Source organism: Solanum stenotomum, chromosome 1, assembly GCF_019186545.1.
Source record: "Solanum stenotomum isolate F172 chromosome 1, ASM1918654v1, whole genome shotgun sequence".
Classification (NCBI taxonomy): domain Eukaryota; kingdom Viridiplantae; phylum Streptophyta; class Magnoliopsida; order Solanales; family Solanaceae; genus Solanum; species Solanum stenotomum.
The window spans coordinates 96,216,443-96,235,969 of record NC_064282.1 but is presented as its reverse complement, the minus strand read 5'-3'; the positions used below and the strand labels follow the sequence as shown (position 1 = coordinate 96,235,969).

The following is a 19,527-nucleotide window of genomic DNA, read 5'->3' as shown; positions in this document are numbered from 1 at the left end:
TTAAAATTGTTTATAAAAACAATATATTAAGTATGTATATTAATAAAATATATGTATATAATTCATTGGTTCGGTTCGGTTCAGTTATTTCTTCGATTTTTTTCGAATAAAACCATAACCAAACCAAATATTATTGGTTTTCAAAAATCTAAAACTAAACCAAACCAAACCAAACCCAAATAAAATCGGTTTTATTTTATCGGTTTGATTTGGTTTTTCGGTTTGGATCAGTTTTTATCCAAACCGTGAACACCCCTATATATATATATATATATTTATGTTTTAACACAGAGCATATCCATTCTGTCTTTATATAAAGATTGTATAAGAGGTCGTGACACAAGAAGACTAGAAACTTTAAGGGCTCGTTTGGTAAAAGAAATAATGAATAATTAATTTTGGAATTAATTTAAGATAAATTTATTTCATGTTTGATAAAAAAAAATAGCATATCTCAAAATTATAGTATTATTTTTATCTCATATTAAAAATGAAATAACTATACTCAAAATAATTAATCACTAAATAACTCATTCTCAATTTAACAAGTCTGTAAATATACTAGGAAGGAGATAAAAAGAAAAAGTATCTACTCCCTCTATCTCAATTTATGTGGCATTTTTTATTTTTCGAGAGTTAAACAGTTTAAGTTTAACCGGAAATTTACACAAGAAATCTTTAATTTTTTGAAATGAAAATTTATGTTTGTTAACTACATAAAAGTACTATAAGTCGCAATAATTAACAATTCAAAATAATTAAAAGATATATGAAAAATTTACGATAAATTTATTTGAATCTCGAAATCCAAAACGTGTCACATAAATTGAGACAGTTGGAGAACTTATTAAAGAAATTAAAAGAACAGAATGAAGACAATAGAGGAAGCTTCGTGTATAAAGCAAACTTAACCATATCATAGTGGGAAATATTGTTTGATGTGGATTTTTGTTAAAAAGAACAAAGATAAAAACAAATTATTAACTTTCTTGGTTCAATTGTTGAGAGATTATAAGTGTATATTTATTTCTAAAAGTGCTTTTTTTTTTTTAAAAAAAAAGATAAATTTGTCAAGCTTCCGAAAGAAAATAAATATTTTCTAAAAAATAGCAGATGCTGTTTTTAATAAACTAATTTTTTTTCCTTCAAAAGTACGTTTTTAAAGAACATTTCTAAGAAAAAAACACTTAGGGCTGTTTGGAAGGACACCCTGATAATTAGATTTGGTGTAATTAGTGTAATTACATTGTCTTGTCTTGTTTGGAAGGACATATAATTACTTGGTCAGCAGGTAATTGGTGTAATTGGCAGGGGGTAATTACACTCTACAATTCACAGGCAGAGGCTGTGAATTGCTGGTAATTACATGGTGTAATTACCACTTGATTACTTTTTTTTTTTATCTCTATTTTAATTTTTTTTACTTCTATTATTTTAAGTTTTTTTTTTAATTTTATTATTCTAAAAATTTGTAAAAATTTATTTTTTATTTTATATTATTATATTTCATTTTCTTCTTATTTTCAACTTTACTTTATGTGATTCTATGTAATTTTTTCGTATTATCTATTTCTTTATGCCATGCTTATTTTCTCATTAGCATAATTTTATTATATTCTATTTTTTAAATTAAAATGGAATTTATTGTTAAGTAAGGTTATAGACTTACGTTTTCTTTATTAAAAAAAACTAAAAATAAATCATATTTATTGCTATGTTGAAATTTGTTATAAGAGTATTATGTTAAAATTTTTGTTTTGAATTTATAACTTATGTTATATTTTCAGTTTCATTTGTTTTAGTAATATTGAATCTACATTGCACGTCATATTTTAATTAGAGTTGATAGATTATATTTTTGTCAAACATTTAATAATTTATGACATTTTATTTATATATTATTCTTTTTATCAAACATACATTTCACGATGTTCGTAGAAACTTCATACTTTTAGTTGTTATGATCAATTCAATTGAAATATATTAATTTGAAAAAATATAAATCAATTATTTTTTCATAATATTAGTTAAAGAAAATGTGTTTATTAATTAATATATTTTCAAAAATATATATATATCTTAAATATTTAATTTAATGTCATTTATAAAGTTTCTTATTTGTCTAGTATAAATTTTAAATAATTAATTTTTATTTTTAAAATTTATTATAATTTTATGATTGCAATTGTGCATCCAAACAAAACATGTGNAGAACAAAGATAAAAACAAATTATTAACTTTCTTGGTTCAATTGTTGAGAGATTAAAAGTGTATATTTATTTTTAAAAGTGCTTTTTTTTTTTTTTAAAAAAAGATAAATTTGTCAAGCTTCCGAAAGAAAATAAATATTTTCTAAAAATTAGCAGATGCTGTTTTTAATAAACTAATTTTTTTTTCTTCAAAAATACCTTTTTAAAGAACATTTCTAAGAAAAAAACACTTTGTTGTTGATCATACTAAAATAATTAGTCAAACACAAATTGTTCCTTGCCAGAACTATTTTTTCAAAAAGCATTTCTAAAAAGCTAGTACTTTTTAAAATAAGGTGCTTTTAGAAGAAAATAAATATATCCAAAAAAAACACAAACTTAAAAAAATGAAAAAATTTCAAGATATTTTTTTGAAAAAACACACTTCTAAGAAGAAAAGACACATTTAAATACTTGACAAAACACTAGTTATTGTTCAATTTTGAGAGAGAATTCATCAACAAAAAGATAAGTGACAATAGAAAACAAAGATTGAAATCATAATTTCTTTCTTCTACATTATCGAATAGCGCGCCACCGTGCGCTATTCATATTGCTCAATGAATTCATGGTCGCGCTATTCATATTGCGCCATGAATTCATCGTTGAACTTTTTGAAACTCGCCATTATCGAAGGCATCTCCTCTTCAGCTGGCAAAATAGTTGTCCTTAGGTGGAACACCCTACATAGAGAAACCATCAACCACTTTCAATAATTGTAACAACGTGCAGCGTAACAGGAAATGATCTCCTATAACCAGTTAGAATAATAAAAATACCGTCAACTAACCACTTTTTGGCCATGTCTTTGTAAAATAGACACCATCATAACGTTACCTGGGGAATGTGCAACACCACGACAATGTCTATTTTTCAATTACAAGGACTGAAAAGTAGCTATATGTGAACTAATTGTAACAACGTGTAGCGTTAACAGGAAATGATCTCCTATGACCAGTTACAATAATAAAAATAGTGTTAACTAACCACTTTTTGGCCATGTCTTTGTAAAATAGACACCGTCATAGAGTTACATGACGATGTCTCGGTGTTACACCCGGGAAATTGCAACTCCATGACAATGTCTATTTTTCAATTACAAGGACGGAAAAGTAGCTATATATGAATTTTATCATTATATTTGAGATAAAAAGAGTCGAAAGACCCTTGGATTGAACTCACTCACCCTTCTTTTTGGCCAAAACCCGAACCCGGGACAGTAGAGATGCCTGTTGCTTCCAACAATTTGAGACAATAGAAAACATCAGGAGCTTTCTCGAGCTTCTTAGCAGTGTCTATCGCTCCAGGAGGCAATTGAATTTGCGGGAAGGAATACATAGCACCTGTTATAAACATTCAATTTCCTCGCGAAATGCCAATGATTGGTCGCGTTTCAATGTCTAATAGAATACGAAAACATGGGAAATGACTTGCCTTCTGTGAAATTACAAACAACATTTTTGCAGTTGTTGAACCCGTCAGTCATTATATGCGCCCTCCGTCTTAGCGACTCAAGGATGCCTTTGCTGCAAAATGCATCAACTACTATTTGTCATGAATTCGTAAAAATGTCTCAACAAGATCATTAAACGAGTAGAAGATCATAAGATGAACAGACTAATTTTGAGCTTTCTCTCTATTCACGAAGTTAATGACACAAAGTTCAACATCAATATAACAATGTTACTCAAAAGTCCTATGTTGTTTAGACTGTCCAAAAGTGTTGCTGCACCCGTATCAAATCCTCCAAAATGCCGTACTTTTAGAGGATCCGACACGCACACATTGGCATTTTCAAGAGTCGGAGCAATATAAGTTCAAAACTGAGTGAAAAGAATGAGACTTTCTACTCTAATTCCGACAATTCCACAGATGAAGTTCAAGTATTTCATGTAAGCAGAGATGTGTCGGCTGTAATTAGTACCTTTCTCTGGCAAATTGCTCGTACGAGATATCTCCAGGCTTAGGTGGGTTCGCCAGTAATCCTAACTGTTGAAACGAGAAAGAATACAAGCATTTCTTGTCAGCACAGGCTTACGATTAAACAGAATAAACTGGCAGCAACTTTTAGGTAACATAAAAATAAGGTAAAATTCGAGACGTCGGAAAAAGTTGATTGCCAACTCTATAACACAATAAGATTTCCTTTCTGGAAGGATAAATTTTCGAGGAAATGAACAAAAGTCGTTACTCACAAATATTTGTGCAGGTACATTTGGACTGAGCGATATCGAAGCAACCTTGTATATCTCTTCAACCGACTGCAACATCAAATAGAGAAAGGCCACGTCTCAGTAGTACATCGATTATGCTTGGGAAATAACACGACCCTCGAATGTTTTATAACATAAGAGCCTTTTAGCTCAAATTGATGTCTAGTCGAAAAAGAACGTCATTTGATCGAACAAAATTCCTTTCAAATTTCACTCAAGTTCATCTCTTTATACTAAGACAGTATGTTGCTTGGACACTCCAAGAATGTTGCCACAACCCTGTCGAATCCTCAAAAGATGCAACATTTTTTGGAGGATCCGACATGAACACGTCAACATTTTTGAAGGGTCTGAGCAACGTAGTGCATATAGCTAGGATAAACAAAGCGCACACCTTGGCGGCCCCTCCTCCTCCCCAAAATAAATGAAAAGCAAAATAAATTATGTGATCGATACATCTTTAACTCTCATGACAAGAATTGGGGATGGCGATACAGACCTTGGGAGGAATGTTGGTCATCTCAAAGTATCCACCACGTTGTCCACATTCTCCCCAATAACCTTTGGAGACCGTATGAAATGAAACTAGCTGAAGTTCCTTGCTTACGGGAGGACCCATATCGAATAAAACCTACAAATTTTGGTGAACATGGATGTTATTCTAGATACAATATAATATTTAGAGGTTAACAAATTCTTAAAGTGAAAACTATATTTGTATATTACCTTTCGTGCACTTATGAAGGGATGCTCATCTTGGTAAATATTTTGTTGATAAACTTCGTCTCCAAGTAATACCAAATTTTCTTCATAACAGAATTGTATTATTTGTCTTAGATTTTGTTCACTAAGACACTGTCCGGTAGGATTTCCGGGGTTTATAATCACCATTGCTCGTACCTAGGAAATAATATAAGCATAAGATGAATGCATGTTACCATCAGATATGCTAATTATTTACACCGGTAGTGTAAAAAATTGATTACACTGTCGGTGCAAGTAACTTAAATCCTCGTAAATATGTGTCAACATGAAGACTCAGCCCTATAAAAAGCCTTCAAGTTGCCTGTCCTGGAAAATATTTGTTAGTGCCAAGTTTCGGATGTTCTGTAACGGTCCTTTTTTTCTACGAAATGTGGACTCTGGCACAACCTAAAACCTATGCTCGAACTCTCCTAATATGTTGCTGCACCCATGTTGGACCCTCCAAAAATGCCTTACTAAAGGAGGATCCGACACGCACACGTTGATAATTTTTGAAGAGTCTGAGCAACATACAGGCGAGAATGTGTCGGCACGTATCTGGAAAGCAAAATTTAGGCATATATACTCACAGTTATTCCATTCTGTCGGGCCTGTTCAATAGATTGCCGAAGGTCATTGATATCAAGACCCCAGTCTGCAGTCTCTTCAAGATAGTACGGAACAAGGGAACCCCCATACAATGATATTGTAGCAGAGTAAAGCGGATACTGCGGAACAGGAACCAACACCTAACAACAAGTATGTAACCGTAAGGAATATACGAAGCGTGTAAAATGAAGAACCTGAAAGAATTTTCAGAACTTATTAGTTAGCCTTTTCCCCCTCTTTTTGGTTATATAGTTACCCCGTCATTGGGCCCCCGAATGATAGTATGTAATATCTGCATTATTCCTTTGCTGGCACCGTCCGTGAGAAATATGTGTTCCGGATCACTGTCAAAAGAACAACCAGAAATGTAAGCTTAGTAACTAAATTGAAGTCACCGATCGAAAAGAGACTAGTTAAAATGAAACAAAGCGATATAACCTTGGATATCCATCACGTCTCTCAATGAAATCTGCAATTTCTTTCCTTACACCGGGAATGCCACGGGAGTCGCTATAAGCACCTAATTAACCAGCAGTATAAAGTTACTCATTTCTTAAAACGAAAGATCATAGGACAGTCGGAAAATCGAGGCAAAAAGACCTATAACAACAACGTGGACAAGTAGTTGCATATCGATAGAGCTTAAGAAGCAGGGATGATAAATGCAGGGCTTTCTATACGAGATAATAGAATAGATCTTTAAATACATAAGAAGGAACTATAATTTTAATGCACAAAAGTAATAAACGATGACAACTATAATCTGATGTTCACGTAAACACAAAAAGGGGATAGTAACTCTTGAAGAAAAATTATGTTTGTGCTTCTCTATGGAAGAGACAATTAAAGGAAATACAGACGGAGTCAAAGAGGCATAACAAGTAGAGTAGAGTGCCACATAAAATCTATGTTGCTTCGACTCATGAAAAATACCGTCGGATGTGTGTCGGATCAGATCCTCCAAAAGCTATGCATTGTCAGAGTATCTGACATGGGTGCGACAACATTTTCCAAGTGTCCGAGTATTATGGATGATAAAAATTACTCAATTCCTAAAATAATATAGTTTAGGTAGGAAAGGATACCTAGACCTCCAGAATTCAACGAAAGATAATGTTTAGCTTTTGCGATTGCATCAGCAGGGAATAATTGTCCAACATTAGGATCATCCAGTAAAAATGGAGCTTGGCAGAGAGCAATGACCTGAAAATAAAGAGCGCCAATGCTTTACGTATGCCAAAACCATAAGCCTCTCATAGAAGTGGCATTCAACGACTACAACAAACCAGGCGCGGAAACGTCAGCGGCTTCTGTCCGAGGGCATGAGGATTACCTACATTTGTGAATATAATCTGCAGAGCAAGAGGAATCATGAGATTGTTACACAAGTATAGTAAAGTAACTAAACTAAGTATTTATAAGTCAAAACCACACTTGAAGTATACCGATTTTTCGAATTTCATAAGTTCCCTACCTGAACTATTAATAAATATTTATCGAAACACACCTCAACTATCAGTTGCTCCCTTATCCTACATGAAATATCACACTATCGTTTAGGTAGGAAAAGGGAAAATTGACAGCTGAGGTATGTTTTTGAACTTGTAACGTAAAGTCACTAAACTATGTGGTTATGCCCAAAATACAAATCATCAAAAAGTCAAATTTTCGACGCCGGAAAATGAAATGTCATTGCCACATCATCATTTCCCACTATGTACATGCCACATACATTTTAAATATAAACAATTAACAAAACATCAAACGAAAAAAAAGAGAGCAGCAATTGTGAACCGCATTTGTCACGCTACAATTAAATAATTTCGTAATTCGAAAGGGTTTATTTTTACCTTCTTTCCTTCCTTCTGAAGCTGAGAAGCTCGAAGATAGAGCTCACCTCGTACAGCATATTGACACTTCTTCACATTCTCATTCAAATTCTCATAGTCCAACGGCTTAGACGACATTATAAACAACTAAAAATAGCACCTCCTTAACCTACAACATGTAAAAAGAAACAATATAACTAATGGTAAGAGTACTACTATTACTACTACTAAAAGTATATCGAAACAACAAAAGTCATCACTAATCCTATTTAACGACAAATTATCAAAAATTCTACTAATTACAAGCTATTTAGCGACAAATCAGCCACGACACAGTGTGTAAAAAGAAACAATATAATTAATGGTAAGAGTACTACTACTACTACTATTAAAAGTCAGGAATTAGCGACAGACAAAATTTTATATCTAAACAACAAAAGTCATCACTAATCCTATTTAGCAACAAATTATCAAAAAAATCTAATAATTAAAAGCTATTTAGCAATAAATCAGCCATGAAATTCGTAGGTAATTTCAATTTTTCTAGTTGAAAACAAGCAAATTAAAGAACTATATAAACATCATTTTAACTATACTAATCTAGTGACCACAAATACAACAATTCTAGATCTTGAACAAAGGAATTAAGAAAGATTCAAAAATCAAAATTCATCGCTAATCCTATTTAACGCGAAATTATCTTTGATCATTACAAGCTATTTAGCAACAGATTAGCTACGAAGTTCGTAGTTAATTTTTAGTGGAAATTATACTACGAAGATTATATAAACAACATTTAACCACTAATACAATGATCACCAATACCACCAAGAACTTGTTTTGTATTTAATTAGCTCAACAAAAATAATTACCTCAATAATTCTAGCTCTTTAACAAGGGAAATTTCAAGAAATGGAAAAACACAATGGGTTTTGTGCAGTTTAACATGATTTTATTATATTATTTTTCTGTGGGTGTTTTTTGTCATATTCTTTTCTCCACGTGACAGGCATGCAGGTATGATGATTGTTATCATATAAACTGATGGGACCCATTTTATTGAGATGTGTGCCCAACCAGATTAGTTCATTACTTGTCTTTGGGTGAAAAAAATAAATTAGTTTGATGAAAGAATTGATATTTTAAAGATAAATTGTTACTTAATATATACAAATGTCATTTTCTTGGGATTGGTTAATGAAAAGGAAAGTGAGTTATATAAATTGGAACAGAGGGAGTATCTGATTAGATTTTAGATTTTTTTTCATGAAATAAATTGTTTTTTATAAGGTTTTTAGATTATTGTGAGTGGTTTCTGATGGACCCTAAAAATATTTTTCAAAAGATTTTTGAAAAAAATGTAAAAGTAAAAATTATGATTGAAACATTGATTTTCAACATAAAAAATAGTAAAGATAATCAAAATAAAAGCAATAACTATATTGATGAAGAATAATAATATGGTGGCTAGAATCAAAAAAAAAAAAAAATCGCTCGACTATTTACTAACTATATGTTCTAATTCTCGATCTCCATGCTCTCCTATCTAAGGTCATGTTTTCAGGTTAGATGTGATATGTTTTGTGTACCTCTCCGTAAATCTATCGTATTACTATTTATGCTCCTTCACTTCACATATTTGAACCATTTCAATCTCGTTTCCCGCATCTTATCCATCACAAAGGTCACTCCCACATTGCTTCGTATATCTTTGTTTCTAATCTTTGTCTCTTCCTAATATACCCACACAAGTATTTTGAAACCTTGGATATGCATCATAATAACCTTATTCATTCCAAACTATCACATAAGACCGGATAAATACTACAATTATAGTACTTCAAATAGCTATGGTTTATAATTAAAATACTAAATCACAAATTGGCAAGGACATCATTAAACATGGTTATTCCTAAAACAAAAATTTAGCAAAGGTTCTGCATTTGGAAGATAGTGTCCTCACATATATGCAAGATAAAAAGTAGAATTTATCATCTTAATTTCAAGGAGGTAAAATGTAGCAAAGACAGAATGATTATAAATAGAGTTAATAGTAAAAACCACACATCTAAACTATAGTACCTCAACAACTCAACTATCACTCCCTTTGTATTAGAATAACACACATCGATGTTGAGTTGACCAAGACTTCTTCCCAATTGACAACAGATCATCGAAGGAGAGTGATAATTAAGGTAGGAAACTCGTGAAAAGGTAATAGTTTAGATAGGTAAATAGAACAATGGATCGTTCAAAAACTTACATTGAGTGCTTTATATGGATGAAGACTAAGACAATTGTTTCCCATGTCCTCTTATTCTTGTTCAATCTTTCTTGCAGACTCCTCAGCACCAATGCTGCACTGATATAACTCAATCGACTCGAAAGTACGAATTTCTCCAAAATCTGTTGGAATTTCATTAAGGTAGTTGCATTTCTTCAGAACAAGGCATTTTAGATTTGGGAAGTTATCGCTGCTAGCTTCCCAATGCTCAAGATCTACATCATGAAATAACAATCATGTTTCGGTCCAAACACCTTATCAACACGTTATCGCAAAGTAACTTCAGACTGTTCTCTAAATTCAAGAGGTTCATCTCATGGATACATTGCTACATTTGTTTCCCTAGTAGTCAATAAGATTCGACTCCTATTGTTGTAATCGGGAAATATTCCTCTTATGCTATTCCAAACACCCGTACTCCAAATATCAACAACAACAAGAAGGTATCGTGGACACTTTAGTTTTTTCTGCACCAAGTCGGCTTACTCGTTGTCATCCTTCTTATCATAATTTTTTCCGATGTCAATAGTTGTTTGCTTTGAAATGCAATGTGTTAAAGCTTCTAACAATACATTTCTACACATACATATTCTCGAGTTATTGTAATCCAAACACGAATGTCAAAATGATACCTGATTGTTAGATGATCATGAGCTTTTCTAGCGAGTGTTGTTTTTTCCAACCCATGCCTGATATTGTGACAATATCTAGATCCGACAACTCTTCTTCCAATCTTTCAACTATTATCTCCAAGTCATCATCAAGTCCGTGCATGATATCATTTCCTCCAAAGATTTGATTTTTTCGAGATCAAATCTACTTTTACTAGCTTCTTCAATAACATTTTGAAAATATTCAGCAGTATCACGAAGGGATTCGAGTATTTTAGCAGTTTGACCTTGAACGAGTTCTGGATGTCTCTGCTGAAGGTGCTCAAGTGCTTGAAGAAGAGAAATAACAGCTGTATAAGCCGCCATCAACTACTCAAGATATCAAGTACTCTTGTTTTTACTGTATTCCCTCACGAAAAAACGTACTAAACTGACCGATAAACACACCTAAGTAGCCCTTACATAGGAAGTCTGGATGTTTTCATCCTTCAATAATCATTATTTTTCTCTGACTGACATATCAACAACATGCACTAGAATTTCTTCATTGGTAAATTTCTGCAGACCAAGAGTGGTAAGTCAGAAAAACACCCGTTGCTGCCATCATTTGAAATTCACACCAGAGAATTTTTCCGATTTCTCTACCGGTGGCACAATAGTGCGGGTTGGTGCAACAACAACTACAGAAATCGTAGCACTATCAATTGCCATTTCTGATAATAAAAAATCGATACAACTGATTCAGTAAGCAATAGATAAAATTGCAAATTTTATTGGAGTAGAAAACCACGAAGGTTTTAGTCTCCACCCACAAATACAAACTATCAAATAAAAATATGATTTCCTTAAGATTGTTATTCAATTTACATTTTAAGCCAATACTACTAATAACAAAACTTTGCAGAAACAATAAATTTCAAAGTTTAAATCACGTAGTGAAGAACATAAATCAATTAACAAAAATTAATGATTGTAAAACATACCAGAATCTGTAACAATCGTACGAAATAGAAAGGAAAGAAAATCGAGTCCATTGAATGCACAATGTCTCCTTAAGAAAATTATTCTCCTCTAGTATCCGATGTTTGAATTGGAATAGATCCTCCCAGGATAGAACGATTCTATTTTCCAGTGTATTGATACCTAAAATAATGATGTCAGCGAGCCACTCAACGGCAGTAAAGTACATGAATATGAATTGTGTTGATGAAGAAGAAGAAGAAGTTAAGAAATTTCGTAAGTGAAAGGTCTGAGGAATCACAGGTATTTATAGCCAAGAAGCACTGGTTCCGAAAGGTTGCAACCTTTCAGAAACCACACGACAATTCACGAAAGTTTGCAACCTTTCAGAACGGTCATGGTTGTTCTTGAAAGTTGCAACCTTTCAGAACAGTCATGTCCAACGGTGGGAAATTCAAATAAAACAGGAAAGATGTTTTAAAACACTGGTCGTGCGGATCCGAGTTGTGTTGGGTCGTTTCATCTAATTATTTAAATAATTAAAAACGTTTTGGACATTTAATTTAATTAATTAACTAGACCATCTCCAATCCATCTCTATTTTACTCTCCATTCTCTATATTTGGAGAGTAAAATAGAGAATGGGCACTCCAACCCACCTCCAAATCACCCTCTATTCTTCAAATTTAGAGAGTTGAATAGTAGTTCTCCAAATTTGGAGAACTACTATTCACACTCTCTATTTCACTTTTTCATTATTTTATTATTATTTTCTATTACTGTCTAATTAACATATTATTTTACATATAATTCCATTAATTAAATATCTAATATTCATAATTCTTTTTAAAATATAATATAATATTTTTAAAAAAATATTATTTAATATATACTATTTTAATTTCAAATTAATAGTATTTTTTTTCTAATTTTCGTGAATAATAAAATTTTATTTTATTATTAATTTTCATTATAAAGAATACGCAAAATTAAAATGGCAAGATGAAAAAAATTAATTTAAAAATACAATACATGATATGATAATTAAATACAAGATAACAATACAATACATAACATAATAATTTAAATACAAGATAACAATACAATATAATACATAACATAATAATTTAAATACAAGATAAAATACAATACATGACATAATAATTAATTGATCACAACAATAATTTAGAAATCCGGTAGGTCGTTTCCAGATTTAACACTATTCGGAAAAAAATGAGGATATGATTCCGAGAATTGTTGCGATTGTGGTTGTGATTGCAGTTGTGATTGTAGATTTCTTTTTTCAAGTATTCGTTGTTGTTCTTGTTGCAGGTAATCACAAACATTTGGATCACTAATAGTTTCTAAATTTTTCATTAAAATTTTAGTTTCATCTTTGACTCCGATGATTGCAAGGTAGAGCCTTGTCCTCGAACTTTTTGCTATCACGTTTTGCAATTATTGTTGGACCATCATGTTTTTGGAGAAAGGAAGTGCTATATGATATAATGACTACATGTATTATACTGCATAACATGATAATTGACGATGAATGTGATCTCAATGCACCAATTCAAGATGCCGTAGAGGCTCCAACTCCGACTATAGAAATGGTTTGTAGATGAAAATCTCCGGTTTGAACAACTTTTAGCTAGACATAAAAAAATTAAGGACAAAAATGCTCATTTTGAACTCCGTAATGCATTAATAGATCATTTATGGGAGCAACATAATAATTTTGAAAATTGAGTCTTTTATTTGAATTTGTCCCCTAATTTATGTATTATATTATATTTTCTTGCAATTTATGTTATTTAAAAATTTAGAATAAAATATAATTTCATATCATATTAAAAATTATATAAAGTAATTATTTGGAAAAAAAGAAATAAAGGATTTATATTATGAAATAAGAAAATAAGAATGAAATAGAAATAATAATATAATATTGAGGAGAGAGAAACAAATTCTTTCTTAGAGAGTAAAATAGAGAATTGGGTTGGAGTTGGTTGTCTGAAAAAATAGAGAACTCTATATTTGGAGAGTAAAATAGAGGATTGAGTTGGAGATTTAATAATTAAATAAGCTAAAGCCGAGCGACGACGACGGCGCGAGGGGGATCCCTCTTTCCAACCTTTTAACAACTAGTAGAAGTGTTTTTCTATTTAAACACTTCAACTTTCTTTCCACCAGCGATGAGGGAGAAGTGTTTTTTTTTATTAAAACATAAGAGAACCTTTCAAATTCCTCTTTTCATCTTCCCTTTATTTCTCATTAATTCGTACTATATACTCAACAATATATATATTGTTACCGTGCTGAAGTGTGTAATCATTGATCTTATCTAAAGCTCAATTTATCTTTTTAAAGATATTACTATTATCTTCAACCATACCTCTTATGCCGGCGTTGTTAATCAAGGCATCGATACGTCCAAAGGCATTCCAAGCTCTTTGTACAGCCACCTCAATGGTAGCAGCATTGGACATGACATCAAGCTCGAGGGCGAATGCTTGCTGGAACCCTCTGAATTAATGTGGTTGCAGAGAGATTTCAACCTGTCAATACGACGAGCAGCAGTGATGATGCTGCAATCGGCTTTGGCCAAGTTGAGACATAACTCTCTCCCAATTCCAGATGACGCCCCTTTCACCATCACTACTTTGCCCCTCAGGTCTTTCCACGACTCCATTCTTCTTAGGGAATTAGAAAGGATAATGTTATAATGTAGGAAGTTATATAGAAAACATGATGTATGTTATATTGCACTCCGTTTACTTTTTGGACCAAAGATGCCCTTTGACGTTAACTTTCTGGGACATAAATGACCGACGTTATGGATTATAAGTCCACACTCATTCATAAGGTAGATAGAGGGTAATACTGTACAAAATCACATAGTTCAAGGCACTTTAGGCTCTTTTCCATTAAAATAATTTGAAATTACTTAATATGTGACTCAAATGATGGGCCTAATTTTGAGTTTCATAGTAAATTAAAACGGGAGAAGGCATAAGTACCACCGAACTATACTCGAAATCCTAGTGACACAGTTAAACTTGACTAGGGTTCTATTTATTGGCGCATCTTTCCTATAATAGTGCATAGTCAGTTGCAGTTGTTAGTTAGTTATTTACTGCTTATAGGTTTAGTACTCCACGTTCATTATTCAGAGTCCACTAGGAATACACCTCCTATAGAATAGGAGTTATTGTTGGTCTTCACTTGTATTTAAAAAGTTTCTCTGCACATTATTAAAATATAAGAGATTTCATCTTTTTCCATCCTGAATCTTTACTATTAACCCCCTAAACTATTTTAAAATGGAATAAATACATCCTAAATGCGGACGTAACATCTCTTGAAGGCAAGCCAAAAAAATGAGAAAAGTTTGATCAATATTAGACACATGTCCTTTTTTGATTGATCATTTTATAATTCATTAGTACACATAACTAGTGAATTTATCCGCGCTTTGCGCTACATAAAAAAACACAAATTATTTACTAATTTTCTCAAAAATTGATGAACGTTTATCTGCTGCGGCTGCCGCTTTCTTTATGCAGTGCTTCATTCTCTTTGAAAAACCCATATGCAGGATTCTTTTACCTGATTATGATGAGTCAAGATTATATATATTCAGGTTTATTATTTTCTTGACTTACAGTATTCACTGGATACAAATTAATTCCCAGAGATGTGGGGAACACAAAATAGACAAATATGCTCAGCATATTTGAATTAGCCAAATAATACTTTTATTTGTCCCAATTTGTTGTTAAAAATTAAATTTGCCATTTCATGTTACATTTTTGAAAAAGAGAAAGCAGAGTAAAGGATGATAAATTTTCTTTTTTTTTTGGTTGTTAAGAGAGCCAAAACAAAGACTTTTCATGTTAAATCTTTGACTAATACATGTGTTAATACAAGTGTTAGGACTAATGTGAACTGTATACAGTTTCCATCATTTATTTGACTTGAGAAAATATTTTAGTCTTTACATATTGTGTGACACATTGAATGTGAATATATATAATAGACAACTCTAAAATTGGCTGAAAATGACTAGGTGACCTTCCTGGAATTGGTAACTCCAAACACAGATAAGTAAATTTCTTTGCTTAATATATATATACATACTCATTGAATAGACGAACAATGCAAATATTTCTTGATTTCTTCTCTACCAACTTATTAATTGGTTATTTTAGTGCAGAAATGGGTTATGTAAAACTTGTATTTTTTATGCTATATCCCTTTCTCTGTCAACTTGATTTCTCCTCATCGTCACCTTATTTGTGCCCCGAAGATCAAGTTCTTTCTCTTCTACAATTCAAGCACATGTTTACAATAAATCCTAATGCTTCTGCTGTTTGTGACTTTTCACATCCAAAAACACTTTCGTGGAACAAAAGCACAAATTGTTGCTCATGGGATGGAGTTTATTGTGATGGGATGACACGACAAGTGATTGAGATCAACCTCACTTGCAGCCAACTTCAAGGCACGTTTCATCCCAACAGTAGCCTCTTTCAACTCTCCAATCTCAAAAGGCTTGGTTTGTCTGGTAATGATTTCTCTGCATCCAACATTTCACCTAAATTTGGTGGATTTTCTAACTTGACGCATCTTGATTTGTCGTATTCAAGTTTTACCGGTCTAATCCCTTCTGAAATCTCCCACCTCTCTAAATTACGTGTTCTTAATATTCGGAGTTATTATCCATATGGTCTTAGATTCGGACCTCAGAATTTTGGACTGCTTCTTAGGAACTTAACCCAGTTAAGAGATCTTCAACTTGACTCTGTGAACATCTCTTCCACTGTTCCTCTAAATTTCTCTTCTTATTTAACGACTCTAAGGCTTCCATACACACAATTAGTTGGGGTATTTCCCAAAGGAGTTTTCCACCTTTCTGATTTAGTATCTCTTGATTTAACATACAATCCCCAGCTCACTGTTAGGTTTCCTACGACCAAATGGAATAGCAGTGCATCACTCATCAATTTACGGCTCAGTCGTATGAATTTTACTGGTGAGATACCTGAATCATTTGGCTATTTAACTTCACTGTATGCCTTGGACATGAGCTATTCTAATCTCTCAGGTCCCATTCCTAAACCTCTATCGAATCTCACCCACATACAGACTTTGATCCTTGGTAATAACAATCTTGAAGGACCGATTTCCCAATTCTTGAGATTTGGAAAGCTCTGGGAGTTATCACTTCGAAATAACAACTTCGATGGCCAACTTGAGTGCTTATCCTTTAACAGAAGCTGGACGCAACTTGTAATCTTAGATTTTTCGTCCAATTTCCTAACTGGTCCAATTCCATCAAACGTAAGCGGACTGCAAAACCTACAATGGCTCATCTTGTCATCAAACCACTTGAATGGGACTATACCATCCTGGATATTCACCCTTTCTTCACTAACTGATTTAGACTTGAGTGATAACAATTTCAGTGGAAAAATTCAAGAGTTCAAGTCCAAAACATTGTCTTACGTTACTCTAAAACAAAATCAGCTGGAAGGTCCTATTCCAAAATCATTCCTAAACCAGCAGAGCCTAGAAGTTCTTCTCCTTTCGCTAAATAATCTCAGTGGACAGATTTCTTCAACCATCTGCAATCTGAAAACACTAGCAGGGCTAGATCTTGGAAATAATAATTTGAAGGGAATGATCCCACGATGTCTAGGTGAGATGAGTGCAGTTAGAGTTTTGGATTTGAGCAACAATAATCTTAGTGGGACAACTAAAACTACTTTTAGTATTGGAAACCAACTCAGCGTCATTAAATTGCATGGGAATAAGCTAGAGGGGAAAGTCCCACGATCTTTGATCAATTGCAAGTATTTGGAAGTTCTTGATTTAGGTAACAATGAGTTGAATGATACCTTTCCAAAATGGTTAGGAACTCTACCAAATTTAAAAATTGTAAGCTTGAGATCAAATCAGTTGCATGGTCACATCAAAGTTTCAAAGAACAAAAACTTGTTTGCCCAACTTCAAATTCTAGATGTCTCATCCAATGGGTTTAGTGGGAATTTACCAGCTAGTCTTTTTGAGAATTTCCAAGCCATGAGGATAAATGATCCAAACGTGAGAACCCCAGGGTATGTAGGAGATACATTTACTATTTATGAGTCTCCTCCGAGAACCCCAGGGTATGTAGGAGATACATTTACTATGTATGAGTCTCCTTCGAGAACCCCAGGGTATGTAGGAGATCATTTTTCTATTTATGAGTATGTGATCGCAATTACAACAAAGGGACGGGATCTTGAATCTGTTAGAGTTTTTCCTAAAAACATAATCATCAATCTCTCTAATAATAGATTTGAAGGTTATATTCCAAGTATTGTTGGAGATCTCGTTGGACTTCGTACGTTGAACTTATCTCATAATCGCTTGGAAGGTCATATACCAGCATCACTACAACATTTATCTGTACTTGAATCGTTGGATCTCTCATCTAACAAAATCGGAGGAGGAATTCCACAACAACTTGCATCCCTCACATTTCTTGCAGTCTTAAACCTTTCTCACAATCAACTTGTTGGTTGCATCCCCAAAGGAAAACAATTTGATACATTTGAGAGGAGTTCATACCAAGGAAATGATGGATTACGTGGATTTCCACTTCCAAAAGATTGTGGTGGTGATGATGGGGTATCGCAAAGGACAACTCCAGTTGAGCTAGATCAAGGAGAAGGCGAAGATTCAACAATGATCAGTTGGCAGGCAATTCTCATGGGTTACGGTTGTGGTCTAGTTGTTGTACTATCCTTAATATACATAATGCTGGCAACCCAATATCCAGCATGGTTTTCGAGGATGATTGAAGAATTAGAGCACAAAATTATTACGAGAGTGAAAAAGCACAAGAGAAGAAAATAGTGTGTAGTCTCCAGGTATTTAGCTTGATAATCAGAAGATTTTTTTTAAAAATCAATGTATATGTTCTCCTCCTTCATCCTTAAGCTCTTAACTTAATCAAATTCTTCATTTTTGAAAATTACAGGATTCAAGTCTAATATGCTGGTTGGTGATGATAATAAAAGTTACTTATTATGTTGGTGATGTTTCTCAAGTGTTCATTACCATATTAATAAAAGCAGAGTTTTCGTTTATTTATAGTTTATTACATATTCGACTGCAAAGTTCAGTTAATGAATTTATGAAGTTATCTTAATTACCTTTTTCTTAATTACATCAAGTAATATCAATAACTAAACGTTTACCTATTAAGACTGTCCTTGATAATATGATTAATTGGCTAAAATATCCTTATGATGTTAACTCATCAATGGATAAAGATGCTCAAAACATTTGATCATTTAATCCAAAAACAAGAGAGTACCTCAGGATTTCTCTTACTAAAAAGTCGTCACTCCTGGTTAGTCGAAAATCATAATTCACTGATCTATATAAATGTCTCCAACAACATGTCATTGTCCCATTAATCTATTTCTCTTCTCTCTGACTCAATCAAATACATCATTGCCAAGTAAATTTGCTCCTCAATCAAATACATCATTGCCAACTGATACAGGAACAAAAGTTAAAGCCCATCTTTTATTTATACTTTTCATGCTACAACATCTCGACTATATTTAGTATACTTCAATTTTGCTTCAAAGTTTCATATAATATTGGACAGAGATGAGCTTAAAATGGAGCCAAACAAGTTGGCTTCATCAAAATTGTATATGCTCCCGGCTCACTGTGCTCAATTTGAGGGTCAAAAGGATGAGAGTTTGTTTGTTCATCATCCGAAAGATGTACTTCTATTGCTTTGAAAGTTTTCGCCATCTTCTTGTGCTTAGTTAGTAAGTACTTCATCGTCACTGAATTAACGTTTATTAATCTCCAAAAGTAAACATTTGGGGTGTGTTTGGTACGAAGGAATTTATTTTCCTTCAAAACTTAAGGAAATTTTTTCCAAAACTCTCTTTCAACTTCAAATTATAATTATTTTTTTGTTGAAAAAATCAATTTATTTTGTCTCTACCCTCAAACCAG

General features: G+C 32.7%; 3 protein-coding genes across 3 annotated transcripts; 1 reads left to right on the top strand and 2 right to left on the bottom strand.

The window, feature by feature from the left end:
• Nucleotides 1-2,637: 2,637 nt before the first annotated feature.
• LOC125841717 (glutamate--glyoxylate aminotransferase 2-like) lies at nucleotides 2,638-8,549 on the bottom strand. Its single transcript, XM_049520890.1, has 14 exons — nucleotides 8,517-8,549; nucleotides 7,666-7,813; nucleotides 7,102-7,167; nucleotides 6,901-7,018; nucleotides 6,254-6,335; nucleotides 6,072-6,159; nucleotides 5,797-5,955; nucleotides 5,189-5,362; nucleotides 4,962-5,093; nucleotides 4,445-4,510; nucleotides 4,174-4,238; nucleotides 3,684-3,775; nucleotides 3,436-3,592; nucleotides 2,638-2,932 (listed from the first exon to the last, which is right to left on the bottom strand). Exons 2-14 carry the CDS (start codon nucleotides 7,780-7,782, stop codon nucleotides 2,827-2,829), a joined length of 1,422 nt encoding a protein of 473 aa, XP_049376847.1. The 5' UTR covers nucleotides 7,783-7,813; nucleotides 8,517-8,549; the 3' UTR covers nucleotides 2,638-2,826.
• Nucleotides 8,550-11,142: 2,593 nt separating this feature from the next.
• Nucleotides 11,143-14,191, bottom strand: LOC125859929 (11-beta-hydroxysteroid dehydrogenase A-like). Its single transcript, XM_049539791.1, has 3 exons — nucleotides 14,058-14,191; nucleotides 13,895-14,025; nucleotides 11,143-11,252 (listed from the first exon to the last, which is right to left on the bottom strand). The coding sequence occupies exons 1-3, from the start codon at nucleotides 14,189-14,191 to the stop codon at nucleotides 11,143-11,145; spliced, it is 375 nt and encodes a 124-aa protein (XP_049395748.1).
• Nucleotides 14,192-15,717: 1,526 nt separating this feature from the next.
• On the top strand, nucleotides 15,718-18,402 carry LOC125859920 (receptor-like protein 9DC3). The gene is made up of 3 exons (XM_049539779.1): nucleotides 15,718-16,660; nucleotides 16,802-17,645; nucleotides 17,745-18,402. Exons 1-3 carry the CDS (start codon nucleotides 15,718-15,720, stop codon nucleotides 18,400-18,402), a joined length of 2,445 nt encoding a protein of 814 aa, XP_049395736.1.
• The last annotated feature ends 1,125 nt before the right edge of the window (nucleotides 18,403-19,527 follow it).

Coding starts and splice junctions, on each gene's coding strand:
- LOC125841717 (XM_049520890.1), bottom strand. CDS start 7,782: ATGTCGTCTAAGCCGTTGGACTATGAGAATTTGAATGAGAATGTGAAG. Junction 7,019..7,101: donor CGCTGACGTTTCCGCGCCTG/GTTTGTTGTAGT, acceptor CTTTATTTTCAG/GTCATTGCTCTCTGCCAAGC. Junction 5,956..6,071: donor TTCGGGGGCCCAATGACGGG/GTAACTATATAA, acceptor ACTTGTTGTTAG/GTGTTGGTTCCTGTTCCGCA.
- LOC125859929 (XM_049539791.1), bottom strand. CDS start 14,191: ATGGAGTCGTGGAAAGACCTGAGGGGCAAAGTAGTGATGGTGAAAGGG. Junction 14,026..14,057: donor GCTGCTCGTCGTATTGACAG/GTTGAAATCTCT, acceptor ACATTAATTCAG/AGGGTTCCAGCAAGCATTCG. Junction 11,253..13,894: donor TAACAACGCCGGCATAAGAG/GTATGGTTGAAG, acceptor TTTTATTATCAG/AAATGGCAATTGATAGTGCT.
- LOC125859920 (XM_049539779.1), top strand. CDS start 15,718: ATGGGTTATGTAAAACTTGTATTTTTTATGCTATATCCCTTTCTCTGT. Junction 16,661..16,801: donor CATACAGACTTTGATCCTTG/GTAATAACAATC, acceptor TTGTAATCTTAG/ATTTTTCGTCCAATTTCCTA. Junction 17,646..17,744: donor GGAGATACATTTACTATTTA/TGAGTCTCCTCC, acceptor TCATTTTTCTAT/TTATGAGTATGTGATCGCAA.